This window comes from Fulmarus glacialis, unplaced genomic scaffold (assembly GCF_000690835.1).
Source record: "Fulmarus glacialis isolate BGI_N327 unplaced genomic scaffold, ASM69083v1 scaffold32927, whole genome shotgun sequence".
NCBI classification, from domain to species: domain Eukaryota; kingdom Metazoa; phylum Chordata; class Aves; order Procellariiformes; family Procellariidae; genus Fulmarus; species Fulmarus glacialis.
In genome coordinates this window covers 12,965-30,407 of record NW_009221853.1, presented here as the reverse complement: position 1 = coordinate 30,407, position 17,443 = coordinate 12,965, and the positions used below count along the sequence as shown (strand labels likewise).

General features: G+C 46.3%; 1 protein-coding gene across 1 annotated transcript; it reads right to left on the bottom strand.

The window, feature by feature from the left end:
• Positions 1-1,748: 1,748 nt before the first annotated feature.
• LOC104079276 (purpurin) lies at positions 1,749-8,893 on the bottom strand. The gene is made up of 6 exons (XM_009581263.1): positions 8,836-8,893; positions 7,817-7,934; positions 6,210-6,346; positions 4,503-4,615; positions 3,226-3,438; positions 1,749-1,981 (listed from the first exon to the last, which is right to left on the bottom strand). Exons 2-6 carry the CDS (start codon positions 7,931-7,933, stop codon positions 1,971-1,973), a joined length of 591 nt encoding a protein of 196 aa, XP_009579558.1. The 5' UTR covers position 7,934; positions 8,836-8,893; the 3' UTR covers positions 1,749-1,970.
• Positions 8,894-17,443: the final 8,550 nt, after the last annotated feature.

Below are 17,443 nucleotides of genomic sequence, written 5' to 3'. Positions count from 1 at the left end.
CGTAGACATTAAAAATCCCACTTCTCTAGATCTGGTAGTATTGGTCTGAATATCCTGGCCAAATGCCAGGCTCCTTCAGCTAAGGGTTAGCGTTGTCTAATCACTTGTCATACAAGTCCTAAGTTCACAGATTTCCACCCCAATACTTCTTCATGGGATAGGGGGGCAAGTGGTGAACATTCAATCAATGCACTGACCTTGCACTTAGTCCAGCACGAAAGGCTGATATTTTTTCAACACTCAATAGTCTCTATCTATGTGGTTTTTGATTGCCTGCTGCTGCTCTTCTGTTTCTGTCCTTAGCTTTAGATGTTTCACCATCTTGTTCCCTGCCAGGGAAGCTTTCCTTAGACTAGAACAGCAAAGAACACCTTAATTCAATGCTGGCTGAGAGCCTTAGGAGTCCCGCCTGGAAATCCTGGGAAACGCAAGCTTGAGAGACTTCCCTGCATCCTTGGGTTAATGTCTCTGGCCTTGGAGAAGAGTCTTTAGTCAGTGGTTTTTATGCTCCTTCCAGCAGGTGCAGTAGATAATCACTGGATACTGTAGGTAAGACTGTGCAAGCATCTTGCAGAAGCTGTTTTATAGTGTAATGCTGTGAAGACCTTCACTCAGTATCAACCTTGGCCACGTACCTTTTGAAAGCCTCAGGAGTAGGGGCTGTTCAGCTTGGTCTTCCCTCTATGCTTGGTAATCATGAGTTGTAAAAATATGTGTTTGTTCAGCAGAGTGCTGGGGGTGTTGTGGACTGGTAGTTTTATTCATAGGAAACATTCAAAGTGAATGTGATTTTACTAAGAGCAGAGGGAAATATACGTCAAAAATGCTGACTCAGGTTACCCTTTTTCTACATGGAGTTGTGATACTGTTCTTTCGGTTCCCGCTATCATCTACGAAATACTTGGCCATAAAACCTGTCAGTTCTGTATCTTTCAGTTCTATACCTCTCAGATGCTGGAGGCCGGATTATGAAGGCAGTGGGGAGTAAATTACTGCTTATGCCATTAGAAATGCAAGTTACTGCTCATTTAAAGCAATGTCCCAGTGTTATTGAGAGGAACATCTGCTTTATTGGATTTGTGATTCAGGGGCTAATTAGAAATACTCTGTGCAGACTTTTGAATATTCACATATACCAGAAATAACCACAAGATACTACCAGGCAGCATCGGCCTCATCTCAGAATTGTTGTTCCAGAGGATTTCTTATCTTCAGAATTTAGATAGAAATGTTGGTGGGAGAGGTACGTTGTGTATGCCAGGGCCCTGCAGGCACCCACAAGCCTTCGGTGCTTTGCGCAGCCTCACCTGGGACCTCCACCCACATACCCCTTGCCCATGGTCCACAAACCCTCTTCAGCTCAGCCCAGGCCCCTGCCCCCGCGGGAGCCTTGCTGCAGGTAGCTCTGCCTCCGACCCACTCTCCAGTCCTGTTTCTGGCCAGGGCCACCTCGCAGCCATGCCTGTGCCCTGCCCTGTGCCTTGCTGCCCTTGCTCGCTAGCTGGACTCCCCAGGTGAACCCCAGACCTGCCCTGTCACCGTGCATTTGTCTGACAATCAGCACTGTCAGGGGACCTGTCCCTGTCACCACCCCTGCCCGGCTCCCCCTGCTTGGTCCCGGGGAGGGACACTGCCGCGCCTGTGCTGGGGCCACCCTTGGCTGCCGCCTCCCCTCCCCTCGGTGACCAGCCCCACTCTTCCTGCTCCCCGACAGGACAGCAGGTAAAAAACAGTTCCAGAGGTGTTTTTTTTAAAAACATTTATTGACAAATGCCACGTTAGGTATTCCCTTGAAAAGTCAAATATTGATACTCCATTGCACAGTTTACAAAACCCCCAACATTTTCATGTGTTTTTCAGGAAAAACACACTAGTCCATACTATGATTTTCTTTTTTCATTAGCTGAGTGGCAACTTCAAGACCAAGAGGTCTGGTTTCAGTGCTTAAGGATAGGATCAGCAGTGTACTTTTAGCAGGCCCCTGGAAAGAAAGAAAAGTAAACTTTAGTCCTTGTAAGTAAATTTGCAAAGTACTTTAACAGCCTTTTAGTTGTTGGTGAAGCTGTAGCTACAGCCTTCCCAGGGTACTTCTGAATCACGGTCCAAGATTAGGATGCGGGGGGTGCAAAAGTTGCTGTTTGCATTGCTCTGTGACTGTTGGTATAGCACTTGCAGGCCTTTGCTAGTCCCAGCTAGCCATGAGTTTTCAGCTTACGTGAGCACCTGGGCCCACAAACCAGCTACCCTCCCTCTGCTACAGTAAGCAATACAGAGAGGCATTGGGCAGGGATGCTCTACCAGTCCCATAACCTTGGACGATGCCAGCACCTGCTCTGTGGTGGAGGACTGGCTCACACAATGATGTGCCGTTCAGAAGGTTTTAGCAGCTATTTCTTGCCCAGCAGTGCAGGACACGTTTGTTACTGTGGCAATCCCCCAGGCCAGCTCCTCAGGCCTGGCTCAGTAAAGGGCCAATCTCCAGGCAAGGCAGCGTGCGTGTGAAGGGTGTGGGCACTCAGCTGCCAACAAAGAGGAATTTCTGTCTCCAGCATAGCCCTAAAAAATTATCTGCCTATCTCATGGACAGCACATGAGCTAGAAGATCAGCTCCCATGCCTCCAGAAAGAAAGGTCTCTCAAAATGGGCTTTAGACATGCTCTGTTTGCATGTATGTGGCGCAACTGCTGACTCCCACTACCAGTAGACACAGTCAGAACCGCTGCTCAGAGCCCCTCGTCTCTGCTACTCAGACTGCCCAGAACAGAAACCATGGTGGAGCTAAGAAGAGTGAGGGTGCTCCTTCCTGGAGGCAGCTTCTTCTCCTTTCCTGGAGGACAGTGCACAGACCTAAGGTAAGATGCTGCTATCCAGGTGGCCAAGACAAGCATTTCCAAGTGCAGAAACACCAGGTTGTTACACCCGTCCCTATCCCTATCTATTAAAGTAACAAAGCTGATCTTACTTTGGTAGCATGCCAGTTTCAGCACACAGGATTTCTATAAGGGCAAAGTTAAGGCTGCAGAACCACCCTGTAACAAGCTCTCCCTCTTGCATGGACTTCCCTTTGAAGCTATTTTCTTATTAGATATAACATTTTTAAAAAGTTGCTAAAAGAGTACAACTTAGTTTGCTACAGTTCTGTTGCATTTACAGCAAATGCGATCACCTACTCTACAAGCTGCCAGCGCAGCCATTTCAGTGAGTTTGCTAATTAGCCCAAAGTACCTGACTGAAGCACGGGCTGGAACTGGCCAGACATGCAGATTTCTTCCTGCTTCTGACGCACAATGCGCTGAATGGCTGGGGGGAGGCCACGGGGGTTGCGTGAGAAGATCAGAGAGTAGCCATCATCACAGGAGCCATCCTCCTTTAGACTGCGGCAGGCATATGTAATGGCATAGTTATCATAGTCGGTGTCAATCACCCAGTAGTTGTCCCCTGAAACATCAGAACACATGTGTTTGTCATGGTGGGCAAAACAGAGCAGAAGTGGACCTAGTTAACTCACAGGGAGATGCCTCACTTCAGCACATGGCAGGGATAGCTTCCCAAAGGATCTAAAGTCACCTCCCACATCCGGCTTATCTCCACACCATGAAGTGAGGAACTGGGACAAGCACAGGGCATCTTGAGACCATGCTGTTGCCCATGATGCTCAGTGCATTTTCACCTTTGGTTTCTTAGGCTAGAAATATTAGGAGGACTAGGGCTTTCCAGGTTTTCAATGACAAAAAAAAGCTCTATGTTGGGTGGGGCATACAAATTAAATTTTGGCCATACAGATTACATTTCCTATGCAAGAAGCCTCAGCAAAACATGCCTCCTGTTTTCCAGCCTTGCTCAAGTAAGTGCATTTTGGTATGGCTTACCTGCCAGTACTAAGTGAATGTACCTCTTACACGTTAGCAGGCCAAGTCCTGCCCAACTTCCACAGCTGGAGTCCCACAGCTATAGAAGACTCAGGCACAAAGTATGAGGTGTGCAGGGTGCATAACTGAGCAGTTTCTGCAAGGGGGACTTCAGTTAACAGCTCCATTTTGTTGAGTCCAGCTGTGTCTGTCTGAAGAGAACTGCGCCTTGCTGCTGGAGCGCAGATGCGGGTCCACATGTTGCCTCCTATTAGCTACGAGGAGTGCAAGGACGACTGACTCTCAGCATCTTTATAATGTTCACTGCGGGGTCCAGGAAGTATTGCTTCCCTAGGTTCAGCACCCCACTTGGCTGTACAAAATCTGTGTGTGTGGCCCATTGCCTCTAAGCTGCATCCTCCCTGTTAATATATATGGTGCATAGGTAGGGTCTCTGGGGAGTCTCTGGATCCTGCCCCTTCTGTGGAGATAAAAAGCACTGCTTGGATAAAGCGGCCCCCCAAAAAAGGATGCTTTACCTCTACTTGGAGCAATCTGAGCTGAACTGTTTTTCCTGCTTATATATTGGAACACACAAGTCTGGGCAGCTGTAAGCTATCGACTAGCACCAGGGGGCTGGAGAAGTTCACTCACCACCACTGGAGAGGTAGCTGGCCAGGCCCTGGTAGGTCATGTACATTTTTGCTGGAGTGGCTGGGTCAGGTACTGTATACTGAGCAGCCATGTCAGCGCAGATCACCCAGAACCTGCAACGAGATCCATGAGACTGAAGGTAAAACCCTGCGGCATGTGAGCTTCAAATGGGTGTCCCTGACTCAGGACTCGGGCAAGAACCAGGCTGCGGGTCAGCACACCTGCCTCAGGCATGGGCAGGGCCTTTCTTAATACAAAGTCACTGTTTGTCATTAAGTAATGCAAATCTGTGACACCTCCCCCATCACTGACAGTGCATTGCTGCTGTCTGGTCCCCCCCCTCTGCTGTGCAACTATGCTGTGGCTGGGGCAGTGCCCTGACCCTCCTTCAGCTCAGCAGGCTTTTCACCACCCATTTCTGTACAAGCAGCCAGCCACCAAGCAAAATGATGGATGTCATTTCTTGGCTCCTTGCTAGCAGTTTGCAGAGTGAGCTGACCTGCATTTGGGCTCATTTGGGCTCATTTGCTGTGTCCCCAGGCGGAGGCGGGGAGTTGGCTTACCTCTCTCTAACCCTCCCTAGCTCTATTGGCACAAGGACCTCTGTCACAAGCACTGAAATACTTACAGCCAGTCTGCTGTCCAAGCTAGTTAAAGGCCTTCACACAGGCTGTGGGAACCCTGTCAGTGCCTGAACAGCCTATCTTCATTATCCATTTCTTCTAATGCCCTTCTCTGATTGGCATCTGTTTGCTTTGAATACCACCTGCGTCTTAGCACAGTTTGTCAAGCGTTACCTGGATTTGTGAAACAGTGGAAGGGTATTCATTCCCTTCCTTGCACAGGCTGTGCTTCCCCTTTACCCTGCCATTGCAGAAATTAATTCCTAGAGCCTTGAGTGCCCACTTGGTTTCTAAAAGTCCTTTCAGGAATCTTTCCACCCACACTGGGTGGCATGCCTGCAAAGCTTCGTTTGCCCTATCCCAAAATACCCTGGAGTGCTGTGCTGTTAAGACTTAACAGGTTCATAGCCACCTGCTCTACTCTATTATTCATGCAGTTAGACAGTTTTTGGTAGTTAATGCACAACAGAACTAGTGCTAGCCTACTGGAAGCCCCAGATTTTCTTTCCTACACCCAGAAAGCTATTTAATCCCTTTATATGCTGTAATTCCTTATAGTAACCATGACCAACAGGCAAAACTCTTGAGCTTCCTTCCATCTGTCTATTCAGGCGTTGCAATGGCATCCAAGAGTTAACCACATGTTTTCCTCAGAAGTCCATCCAACACTGTGTTGAAAGATCTGTGAAAGTAATGCTCAGTTACACTGCTCTCCTTCCCCTGAACCTCTCAGCGGAGTGAGAGCTGTCCTGCCCTCGCAGCCCAACAGGCTTCGCTAGCTCCTCTCACTTCGCTAGGTCCTCGCACGAATTGGTTGCAATTCATTTACCTAACCTCTCTGTCATTCAGGATTTGACTTTATAACTGACTTTATGCAGTAGTTTGTAATGGACACAGACCAGAGCCAGGCTGAGAAGTAACCCACAACTCAAAAATGTCTAACCTCTGGCTTCTAACATATTACCTTGATTGAGCTTCCCTTTTTGATGAAGAAAACCCATCGTGTTGTGTGCTCAGGACAGATCACCATCCGTGTCCCCCTACTCTAGTACCTCAGCTAGAGCTGAAAGTCAAGAGAGCTCACCCAAAAAGCTTCACTCGGCCTTTGGAAGATGCTGTCATTGTGCCATCTTCCTCCACGGTGTATTCAGCAGAGATGTTGTCCTGAAGGAAAAGGCCTTCCGGATCCTTCTTGGCCAGGGCATACCATTTCCCTGCATACTAACATGAAAGACTATTAATATCTGGATTAATCACCACGACAAGATTAGCACAAAAGCATTTTTGTAAACATAGTGCCCTTTTAAGTACCTATTGCCTGGCCTACGGAGAAAGTCTGAGTTTGGGTGGGTACATAGCACACCGGTCCTGCTACGCCGTCTGATGAACCCTTGCCTCTGTGCCAGGAGGAGCGGGTCTAGCAGCTCTGCAATTTTGTGTGCATGTACCCGCTGTCATGTGAGACGTTCCTATCACAGTGACCCCACACTGAAAGCTTCTCCCATCCTGAGATGCCTGCTGGGAGTCAGGCTAGTTCTTCCCTATTCCCGTTCAGGCCCCTGCTTTTCCGTGGAAGATGCCACTGACAACACCAAATTGCAGCCACAAAGACCTTAGCAAGCTGGCTGGAGACACTCCTGTGGCTGCTGGGGGCCACAGTTGATCTCTGACGGTGAAAAGAGTCTAGCCAGCGAAGCAGAAAGCGATGACTCTGTGCACTATGAAGAGGAAAGGATGTGTTGGGGAGACTAGCAGCAGGGGGAAATGAAATGAGATTAAGGGGAAGGAAATTTCTAGGAAAAAATGAGTCCCTGAAAATGTACAAGCAGTATCTAGTAGAATGAAAACAAGATCTAAACAGGTGACTGACAGACAGGAAGGCCCTCAAAAGTTATTAGTAGAAATATTGAGGAAAGCAGAACTTATCTGGGTTAAATTTGACTCTTCAGTGAAGCTAATGAGATCTGTTTGGCAAGTTACATGCTTAAGCCTGAAACAGAGTGCGTAATTCCCAAATACATGAGCCTGAGAAAAACTTCGACTTTTTAAAACTGGGATGTTCCCAAAGCTCTCCCCAGACATGGGTTTGTTTCCAGCAAAGCCAATCTTGTTTAGAGGAAGTGCTGGCCCCACGCCAGCTGCAGCTGGAAGTGATGTTTGCTGAGGGACAGTCAAGATAGGTACTGGCACACCTGTCTGGACCTTTCCAACACCAAGTTAACCCTGATTTCCTCTTCAGAGGCAGGCAGATTAAATGCTGTGTTTGAACAAGAGGCAGTCTGTGTTCAGGATACCAAACTAGATAAATTTTCAGTTTGCTATGACTCCCAAGAATGAGTGGTGGATACAAGTCCCCCAGGGCATGTGTTTGGGCTTTCTCTCTGATGGGGATCTAAATTGCTTCATTCACGGGACCGCTCAAAGCTGAGATCTGTACCGAGCTTTGAGCTAACAGAAGATGACGTCTAACAGAATAACATCCCTGACTTTCAAGGCGAGGTTTACCATAATGCTCAGAAGGTTAAACAGTAGTGAGAAAAGCAAAGTACAGGAACAGTGTCTGAGAGACAGCATACAAAAGAAGTTAACTTCTTGGTGAGGAACCCCTTTAGATTAACACAACCCATAACCTGGAAAAACAGTTCATATATGAAGCTTCTTCACATACACAGTTGAAGTAACCATAATTACCCTTTTTGGATCAAAATTGTCTTTCACAGAGAAAGACTCCACTGCACAGGTCTGAGCTAGGCTATATTCAACAGTGGAGAAGATCGAGGCCAGGAAAACATACTGTGCGTATTTCATTCTGCAAGACAAAAGCAAATATGGAGTTTTATTTCATGCAGTAGACGTGGGTAGCTAGTGCTGTGCCTACAGATACATTCCCCTCATTTTAAAACTAGTTTCTTTCCATGCTGCGTAGACTACCAGCTCCTCCACTGAGAAACCACTGGGTCATTGTGGAGCCTAAATCCAGCCAAAACTGAGCATCAGTGGCAATTACTTTGCAAGAATATTTTGCTTGCCAGTAGTAGTATTACAGTTAATGGTATTTTTACATTATAAATCAAGCCAGACTTTGGATAAGGTTGGTAAGAATTGATAAAAATTTGAAATTTTTTGAATTTTTGTTTTCACAAGAAGAATAATGTTCTGATGAGCTCTGGAAAAGCACTGTAGGTTGTAAGGATGTTGTTTCTAATCATTTCATGGTGAGTGTCCACTTTGCTTTCAAGCCAGCAAAGCTGTGTTCTTTACGACCAGTTCTCATCACCGAAACAGGCTCTTCCCAACTGCCTACTCTAATGGCAAAATACATGTTGGTGTTGTTCCCTCTACAAACACAACAAATAATATTCAATTTCTGGAGGTTTGATCTGCCATTGCAGCACAGCCACAAGGTGGCCATGGCTTTATTTGTCTCCTCAGGTATCCCAGCTCATCCATATCCCAGCATATTTGTTTCTCGCGCTTTGGGAAGATTTTCGTATATATTCTTGCAGAGTATTTGACCCTGAATACCTGTTCTGATGCCAAGATAAAACACAGTTACCTGAAACTTGCCTGCAGCATCCAAGCTCGAGCTACCAACCCAGGACTTCCAAACACCTGAGCAGCTACTCTGTTCCCAGCTGCTGCCATGCAAGCTGCCCTTCCCTGCTGTGAGAGGTGCTCATCTGGCCCACCTCTGCTGAAGAGAGACCTACCTGTTGGGGTAGAGACGTTGGAGATCTCTGAGACTACTCTGCTTCAGTCTTTGGGCTGCAGTCAGCAGGAGAGTTTTGTGTCAATTGCCCTCCAGCTGCCTTTAAATAATGAATCGGCAAAGTCACTAATTGGTTATTTTTGCTCCTGTGCCTGAATAAAACGCTTAATCTTGGATAATCCATTATGTAAAAACCAACTGTAATCCTCACACTGGTGGGTCTGACTGCTATACTAATACAAACACAGCTTTTACATAATGGAAAAATCTGCCCAGAAAGCTAGTAAGTCTGCTGATGTGATTGTACCACACCTTTGTCTCACTGAAGTCTTTCTGCTTCTAACACGTGTTAGGAGAATAAGCACAGAGCATTACCCAGAGAAATTCATGGACTATACATACTCATCTGCATAGGCACATGTTCATGTTTCACAATTTGCATGGGGTAGATATATAATTAGCTCTTCCAATATTTGCATCATCAAATTAAGGTGATCCTTGCCAGAGTAGAAAGATGTTATGCATTATCAACTGGGGGAAAAAAAAAAGTACAAAAATAAGATTTTGCCTTCATGTTCACATCAAAATCCTGGAGTGCCCAGTTCTCTTGTGCACTGAAACATCTTTTTCCACCTTGTCAACATTTCCAGTTACATATATACTATATAGCTCTCTCCTTCCCCAGATGTTCTTCCAAGAAGCCTTCTATGGGGATGCAATAAAGCACAAAGAGATGAGAAGGCAGAAATGGCTAGAAAAACATTTTTGGTAGTAAACTGTGCCTGCCATTCCTACAATTTCCCCAAGTGCCCAAAGAATTTCCGCAACTGCAAAGGCTGCCCATCTACTCTTTCTACGCAGGCTCATCTGGGAAATTTAAGACTTCAGACACTCATCTAGGAGCTGCCAGCACTAGTAGTTACTTTTCCCAGTGGGCTGCTGGGTGCGGGGGAGCCTTGGACATACCTGCTAGAGGTGGCTCTATAGTTCCTACAGAGTAAGCCCAGGGAGTCCTGAAACTCCTGGTACTGATCCAACAATCTGGACATTCAGAGTAAGGCTAAAGCCTTCTGGATGTGTTGGACTTGCTGCAGAGATCACTTACAGCTGCTCACCCAGGAATTTCTGAACAGAAGCACGCAACTTTGCCCCGCAGCTGGTGTGAACTGTGTTGCTTTCCAGGCAGCTTGTTTAGGGTTGCCCATTACCTGGGAAAATCCTTGCTTGCTGTCAGAGGAAACTTTGATTTGGCCTCTGTGCAGCTTCCACTTACACTTTAAAGGGAGGCAATGATACTTTGCATGTGCATGTCTGGTGGAGGGACTGAGCCTACCCTGTTCACGCCATCTGCGTGGCTTCAAAGGCAGCATGGGCAAGTTCACAGGGGAGTGACCTGCTGGTGGGTGGGACAGGAAGGTGAGCGCACCCCTCCCAGGCTGGGGGTGACCAGGAGCAAGTGCTGCAGCATGCCCCCCTCCGCCTGATGGAGGGGCTGGGTGCAGCCTCCATGCCCTCCCCAGCCATGGTGGGGCTGTGCCATCACACCTTGTGCTCTTGGCTCTTTATAAGTGGCTTTCTTTGGGGCAGATGGAGCACTTTGGGGCTGGCCAGTGTTATGCACAACAGCCCCTTCTTCTCCCTGGGCATTTTGGCTGGGTTTATCCAGGGACACCAAGACCTGGAGCTGTGGGGAGATGGCACACACCCAGCTGCTGCGACGAGGTACTGGCTGCTTTGTGTCCTGGGCAATGTGGATCTACCTTGTCCTGCCTGGACCCCTTGGCCTGATTTTCTAGAAAGATGCCAAAAAGCCGTTTGCCAAACTAATCCTTCAGCTGCAGCTGTCTGCTCACCATATGCACTGTGCTCCAGGGATGAGCAGGGTCCCTGAAAGGATTGCACAGGGCTGGCGGCCTCCAGAGTGTGGAGGTAACCAGCTCTATTAATTCAGGCACAGCTCATTACCTATGGCCTTGCGCACACTGTGCTGCCTACCTTCAACTCCCCTGGCACACGCTCCTTGGACTTGCGTCTTCTTCACCAGCAGCATTTACTTCATTTAGAAGTGAAAGGAAAATCAACAGAAAGCCCATTTAATTTCTTTAAAATGCTTGGCCACTGAAAGAATGACATAAAAAGTAACTTCTTCAACTGCTTTTTGAGGGCTAGATGCCCACTAGATTTTCAAAGAACCTTCCCCTGACACTGAATCCGAGTGCAGAAGTGTGCTTTTCCACCCTGACACGGGGAGTTGAAAGAGAACGAACTGCAGTGTTTTCTGTAAATTAGAAGGGCTTCGAAACACTTATCACCTCATCTGTTTCCCACAAAACAGATTAGTTTATGTCCATGTGAGACATAGGTGACACTTGAAGCCATGCTTAGGTGACCACTTAATCCCCTGGGGATTAGAGACATGCTAATAATAGCTAATCACAGCACAAGATTTTGGTTGGTGACCATAACATCTGTTACTGCATTATTTGCTGTTTGGAGCAAGAAGAAAATCAAACTAACCTTCATTTTCATGGTATTGTGGTAGTTTGTGCTGGGCAGAGAAAAAAAAGGGAGGCATCAAAGCATATTCCTGGGCTTGTTAAATTTGATGTAACGTGAAATGGATCTTATAAAAACAAAGGTGCACTGCAGGGTCTGGTTGTCAAAGAAGATATCCAAGGGCCTGTTCCAGACCTGCTCATCAAAACTGGCTATTTTTTACTAGAAGAGGTGGCCTGACCAAATAAAACATATATTCAGTGTACTGGACTCAGCACAAGAGTAAGTGGTAGTTTTAATAGCCTGCAGTAAAAAAGGTATGCAGACGAGATTATTAATCTTATCTTCTGCCCTATGAAATACAGCAGCAGCCGTTTTGGATTTCCTACCCCTAGCACCCCCCTTCCTTCTGTCTTATTATTGGAATAATCGTTGGGTAAACTGGGAATTACTGCAATTGCATTGCCAGCTCAGATTTAGCAACATGTGCTAGCTCAGCAGCCGATGGCACAGTATGAGATCTCTAAATAGCCTCCTGCATCAGGCATTAAGTTCCCTGCTGTCCAGCAGGCAATCAAGTTGTGGGCTTGTTTACCAGGGTGCTGGAGAACAACTTATATGTAGATGCATTTTGAGTGCCCTTGACAGCTGTTGAAGTAGTTATTGCACCGTAAGTCGGGAGGATTTCCTGCTCTAGCTTTAGATCTAATTCGTGCTGCTGAGGATGCAGGGCTTCCTTCTGGGGTGTCACACACATGTGCCTGCATTGCTGGAGGACCTTCGTCCCCAGTCCTCGGTCTGCCAAGGACCGAGAGGACAGCGATAGTCTGCTCTACTCCTTCACCGGGGTGGGAGGCAGGAGAAATAAGCCTTTTCCATAGCGGCACACCACATGAAGGCCGTTAGCTAAGAGGTTCTCGGTTTCGGTGACTTCTGCTCAGAAATGCTGATCTTTCAGCAGAGAGCGTGCCGATGAAGAGAGTGATGTAATACAGATGAAGAGGAAATAATTTGAAGTTTGTTCCTCTGTGGTTCAAGGGTAAGGTTCTTGGGTGTGTTACATCATTAGATAAAAAAGCATCATAAATCACTGCCTTATGACTTTCAAGGCGCCATTCAAATACGTCACAGATTTATATGACATAAACTGAAAGGCACTTTCCCCTTCTGAAGTACGATAGTGTCATTCTTGCTAAATGTATTGACTGACAATTGGTAGAGCAGGGGCTCACATGCTCCCATGCACACAACACATCTCAGACACAGACAGACACACACATCCCCCCCCAGTTCGCAAGTGAAAACAGGAGGCTGCTCACAGCTCCTCTGCCATGATGGGTAGCCAGCCCAGGGGGAATGGTTTTCCCAGGGCCATTGTCAAGGGCTTGGCAGCAAAACTAAGTTACAGCCCCTCTCCCAAACCCATCAGCATCTTGCTGCCTTGGCAGCACAGGGTGAATGTGGAGCTGGCTAAAATCTCTCATGAAGTGGGATTTTAACATGCAGGCATCCACCGGCCAAAGAGGCAGATCAGTTTTCGTGCCACCTCCTGGTTTCTGCACAACTGTATGGACGATGGTTGCAACTTGATCAGTGAGCTGCTGGATTTCACTCTCCAAGCCATGACAGTTTCCCTAATGGCCTGTTGCTTCTCTGTACCAAAACACCACCCAGACCTGAGGCAACCTGATGAAAAAGAGACCTTTTTTGGCCATCAAATAAAGAGGTGGACATTTTCATTGTTGTTTTCTAGTATTTACTACTAGGCCTATTGTTAACATATCTAGTATTTACTGCTACTGAACTGGTCCATTTGCAGACATTGGCAGGTTTATTCATTTTAGTTGCAACATTTTTCTAAAGATGCAATATTTGTCTTTCCTCGCCAAGCTGCCAGCTACCTGGAGGGCAGAGATCAGTCCTTTCGGCGCAGGAAGCCTGGAGAGCCTGCCGTTTCAAAGTGGGCAAGGAGGGTGGCATCTGCAAACATGAGGGGACTTCAGCTGTCTGGGCTCAGATCTTTGCACTTGAAGACAGTTGAGGGGTATCTCCATGGCCTGATCCTATTCTTCTCCCAGGGGAAGGCAGAAGGAAGGGGGTTGTTCCCTTGAAGCAGCCAGTACCCCATGCCACATTTTGCAGTGAGGTAACAGACCGGAATTTTTTTAATCCCTGATGTTATTCCCGGGACGCCTTCCAACAACAAGAGGCACAGAGGGTACGTGAATATCCCTGAAGGTGTAAGTCATGCGTGTAGTATTCTAAGCCTGGTTCCTTTTCTGCTGATGCAACAGAAGCAGCTTAACACCAAAAATGCAGGAATAAATCTATAGGCTCTAACTTGCTGCAAAGCAGGATGTAACGGCAGAACGTATGTCCTCCATTACATACTGCAAACAGTAAGACTGCAAACAGTCCAGATTATCGCTCCAGATTACTCCAACAGGATATTTACAGCTTCTTACATGGCATGCATCTCAAGGTGCTTTACAAAAGTGATACTGCTGGCACAGAGCTTGAGTAGTTCTGGATAAGCCAGGATGTCCATGCCAGCCCTGATGATGGATTTAAAAGCTAAAACCAGAAGCACAAATTACCGAAGCCAGGGGAATCTGTATGTGCATGCAGCCAAAGGCCATTAACCAGGCACCTGGCCTTAGTAAGCATTAGAGAACACAGTTTCCATCTGCAACAGAAGGTGGAAACAGACTAAGGAGGGAAGGTTTAGGTCAGACCACCTCTCTGCACTCCAAGGAGAGGGCAGTTGTGAACGTGAGGCTGATTAGTGAGTCACAGAGCTAAAGAATAAGCCAAAGGCTTTCACATACAACTGCATTTCAGCTTTCTATCTCTGCTTCCTCTGTGGGAGAAAAGGATGGACTTCATTATATTGCTTTGGAAAAGGGAAAAGAACTGTGAGGTTTTTTCTAGGCTACCAAAGATGATAAATTTTTTTTTCCATGGAGGATTTTGTTTGTTTGTTTTATGCTTTAAACAGCTGATTTTCTTTGAAGCTGCAAGACCTGAGATAGGGTAAATCGTCCATAGATAGGAAACTTCACTGTTTTCACCATGGCATGCTTCTCGTCAGGTGAGGGCACTTACATAGCAAAGCGATTTATTTTACAGAGGGGCCCAGAGTCGACTCTCAGGGTCTCGAAGTGTTACCACTTCTGTGAACTCGCAACTGGAATACACATGATCCAAAGAGCAAGCTTACATCCACTTCAGACTGAGCAACAAGCTGGAAACACTGAAAATTGCAGTGTTGCCTCAAAGGGAGAGGCCATGCCCGTTAAAAATACCATCACTGCAGCAACCTCGCTGCAGGAAATGAACATTAGGCATCCCTCTGCCCACAAGGAGGGAAGGAGGAGGCGAAGGCTGCAGTGTGCCCCAACACCGTCAAAACCTTAGTGCAGTTCTGTGCCTGCAGCCCCACCACAGAGAGCTACGGCCACTCCTCTTATGACCAGTAAAACACCTGTATGATCAACCCTGTTGCTGGTCTCTGGAATACAAGTACTTGCTTCCTCTTTGCTGCAGTCTTGTGCCTGCCGATGTTGCACCCCTCTTTACACTGTTCTGCTGTGTGCATTGAGACTACAACAGTCTCTCCCAGCTTCTTCTCATGATGTCTTGGCCTGACCTCTTCTTACCCATGGTGCCTATGCTCAGTCCCACACTTCTGATTCCCCAGATGTTCACAGTAGTCTGTCCTTTGATTTAAAGCCACTTTCTGTGATTGCATCCCTGTGCCTAGCACTGTCACCTCATCCTGACAAGGCCTATCCCTGAGCCACCTCCATCTCTTCATTATCTCAGTGTGCCATCAGCCTCTTTCTAAACTCACCTGAACACGTATTTCTCTGAGCATCTTTCCAGCCTGGTTTAGTTGTCCTGGAGCAGTTGTGTTGAGAATCACTCAGTATCACCTGTTCCTATCTGAGTAGTCAAAAGCAAACTCTGAAATACTCCCCTGGGCCCTTTCAGCCTTGATTTCCCCCTACCCAACAGCCCCCCTGGCTTGCAGAAATGCTTCTGTCCCCTGGATCTTCCCTAATGAGAGGCCCAAGGATTTTCCTCAAGAACCAATTCCAGAAGCATGGATGGACATCATCTGTTGGCTTTTGCCCCATGGCTCTCCTGGCTCATCACCACTCTTTTTAATCACTGTGCTCTCCATGCTCTCCATATTCCTTCCCAGGTTTCAGTCCTTGGCTGTTTCCACAGCTTCTTATGGACTCAATAGCCCTTTTCTTCTTCCTCATCACTTTTTCATCTCTTCTGCTCTTTCTTTGCTCTTGAAGTTAAGAGTCGGTTTCTCTGCTCCACTTCTTTTCTGCTAAACAATCCTATTCTCTGCCTTTTTTTTTCCCCATTGTGGCCATGTTTCCCACAAATCACTTCACTCATCTGGGATGCTGCCTTCTTGTTCTCCAGACATCTGTAAACCTTAGAGCCTCTTCTCTCCTCTTCATCATTTCCCCCTAACACTGCATGAGCAAACCTACTTCTGGATAGATCTGAGCACCTATATTGCATGATTAGTGTTCCTCATTAAAGTTTCATGTGTCCTACCATTGTGTTTTCCTTAATTCCATGCCCAGAGTATTTGGGGAAAATGGTTGCAGAAGGAGTGCACATGGTAGATTTTGGGAAGAGTTTAATGATCTTTTTTGTTCTTCAGCTTCACAGGACATTTGACCAACTAAGTAATCTTCTTATTCAAGGTTCAGTGATTTGTGCTAAGAGCTTTGGATACAATCTGTCAACTGAAAGATAATAAACTAATGTAGTCTTATTGCAGAAATTGCCATTGCTATGGTATTGTAATAATTTCTTTAACTGAGCCATCTCTCCATAAAATTAAGAGGAAGACAATCTGTGCATGTTTACAACGTATACAAGGAGGACAAAGACAAGAAGGCATATCACCAAGCCAGGTCTGGTGGACTCACTCAAGGCTCAGGTACATTTCCAGTCTTCTGGCATGGCAAAGATATTTCTCATAGATGTCTTTCAAAAAAACGACAGCTAGACTTGCAAAATCCCAAACTGACTTACGTGCTGGAGTGCAAGGGAAGGGCTGCCACTTTCGGAAACCCAGGACTACTCCTGGAGCGATGGGCAGTGCAGTGTCCGGCCTCTTACACACTATCATTCCCTTGAATAAAGTACCTCCAGTATAGCAGGTGCTCTTATACCTCCTCTAAACACTAGGCAATTATTAAGAAAAACAAAAAGAAAAGCTGGCATTTATTTTAAAATTTTGCAAGATTCTGCATTTAGGTAGAGGGTGTTTCTTTTTTCAGAAAAAACCAAAACTATTAACTGAGAACAAACCTCATGTTAACCTGAAGAGGTACTTTCTGTGTCTTATCAATTTATGGAGCGTGAAAGCATTTGGCAAGCTAACCCAGCATGCCTATTGATTGTTGCTTACTCAGAACACTTTACCATCTAAAGTAAAACTTTGTATTTGTGTGTGTGTCCATAGCACCACCTCCTTTTTGCGAGAACCATTTAGATTCAAATCTCTGACTGCTTCCTGCAATTCACCAATGCAATACTTACTTAAATTAGTTTTTCTAACTAACGGTTAAAAATGGTTAAAATGGTTTAAAATGGTTTAAAAAAAAAACTAATTTTTTAAACTAATTTTAAAGCAATTCTCCAAAAGAATTAATAAGGGGGGGGCTGATGTTACCTGGTCATGACAAGATGGAGCCAACATTCTTGCCAAAATGCAAGCAAAATTTTCTGAGGGGTGTCCAGGTACTAATTTTGACTCTAAAACACATTGCTCACCCTTTGCAATTGAACTGCCAGCAGCACACTTTCTGTCCACAGTTGTGCATGGGGTTTATACTTCATTATAAACATTTAACTATCCTGCTACAATTCAGATATCACCTATCCAGCCTGCAAGAAAATAAAAGGTCTAGCATAACCAGGTACTGCTCAAGCTGCATTTTCTGCAGACCTAGGATCATCACTAAGCTGTGCTCCTTTGCTCCACTGCTGTATTTCTGAGTAACAGCCAGATTACATTAAAACAAGTACGCAGCTCGGGCTGCGCTCATGCACACGCACCCGCTGACACATGTCCC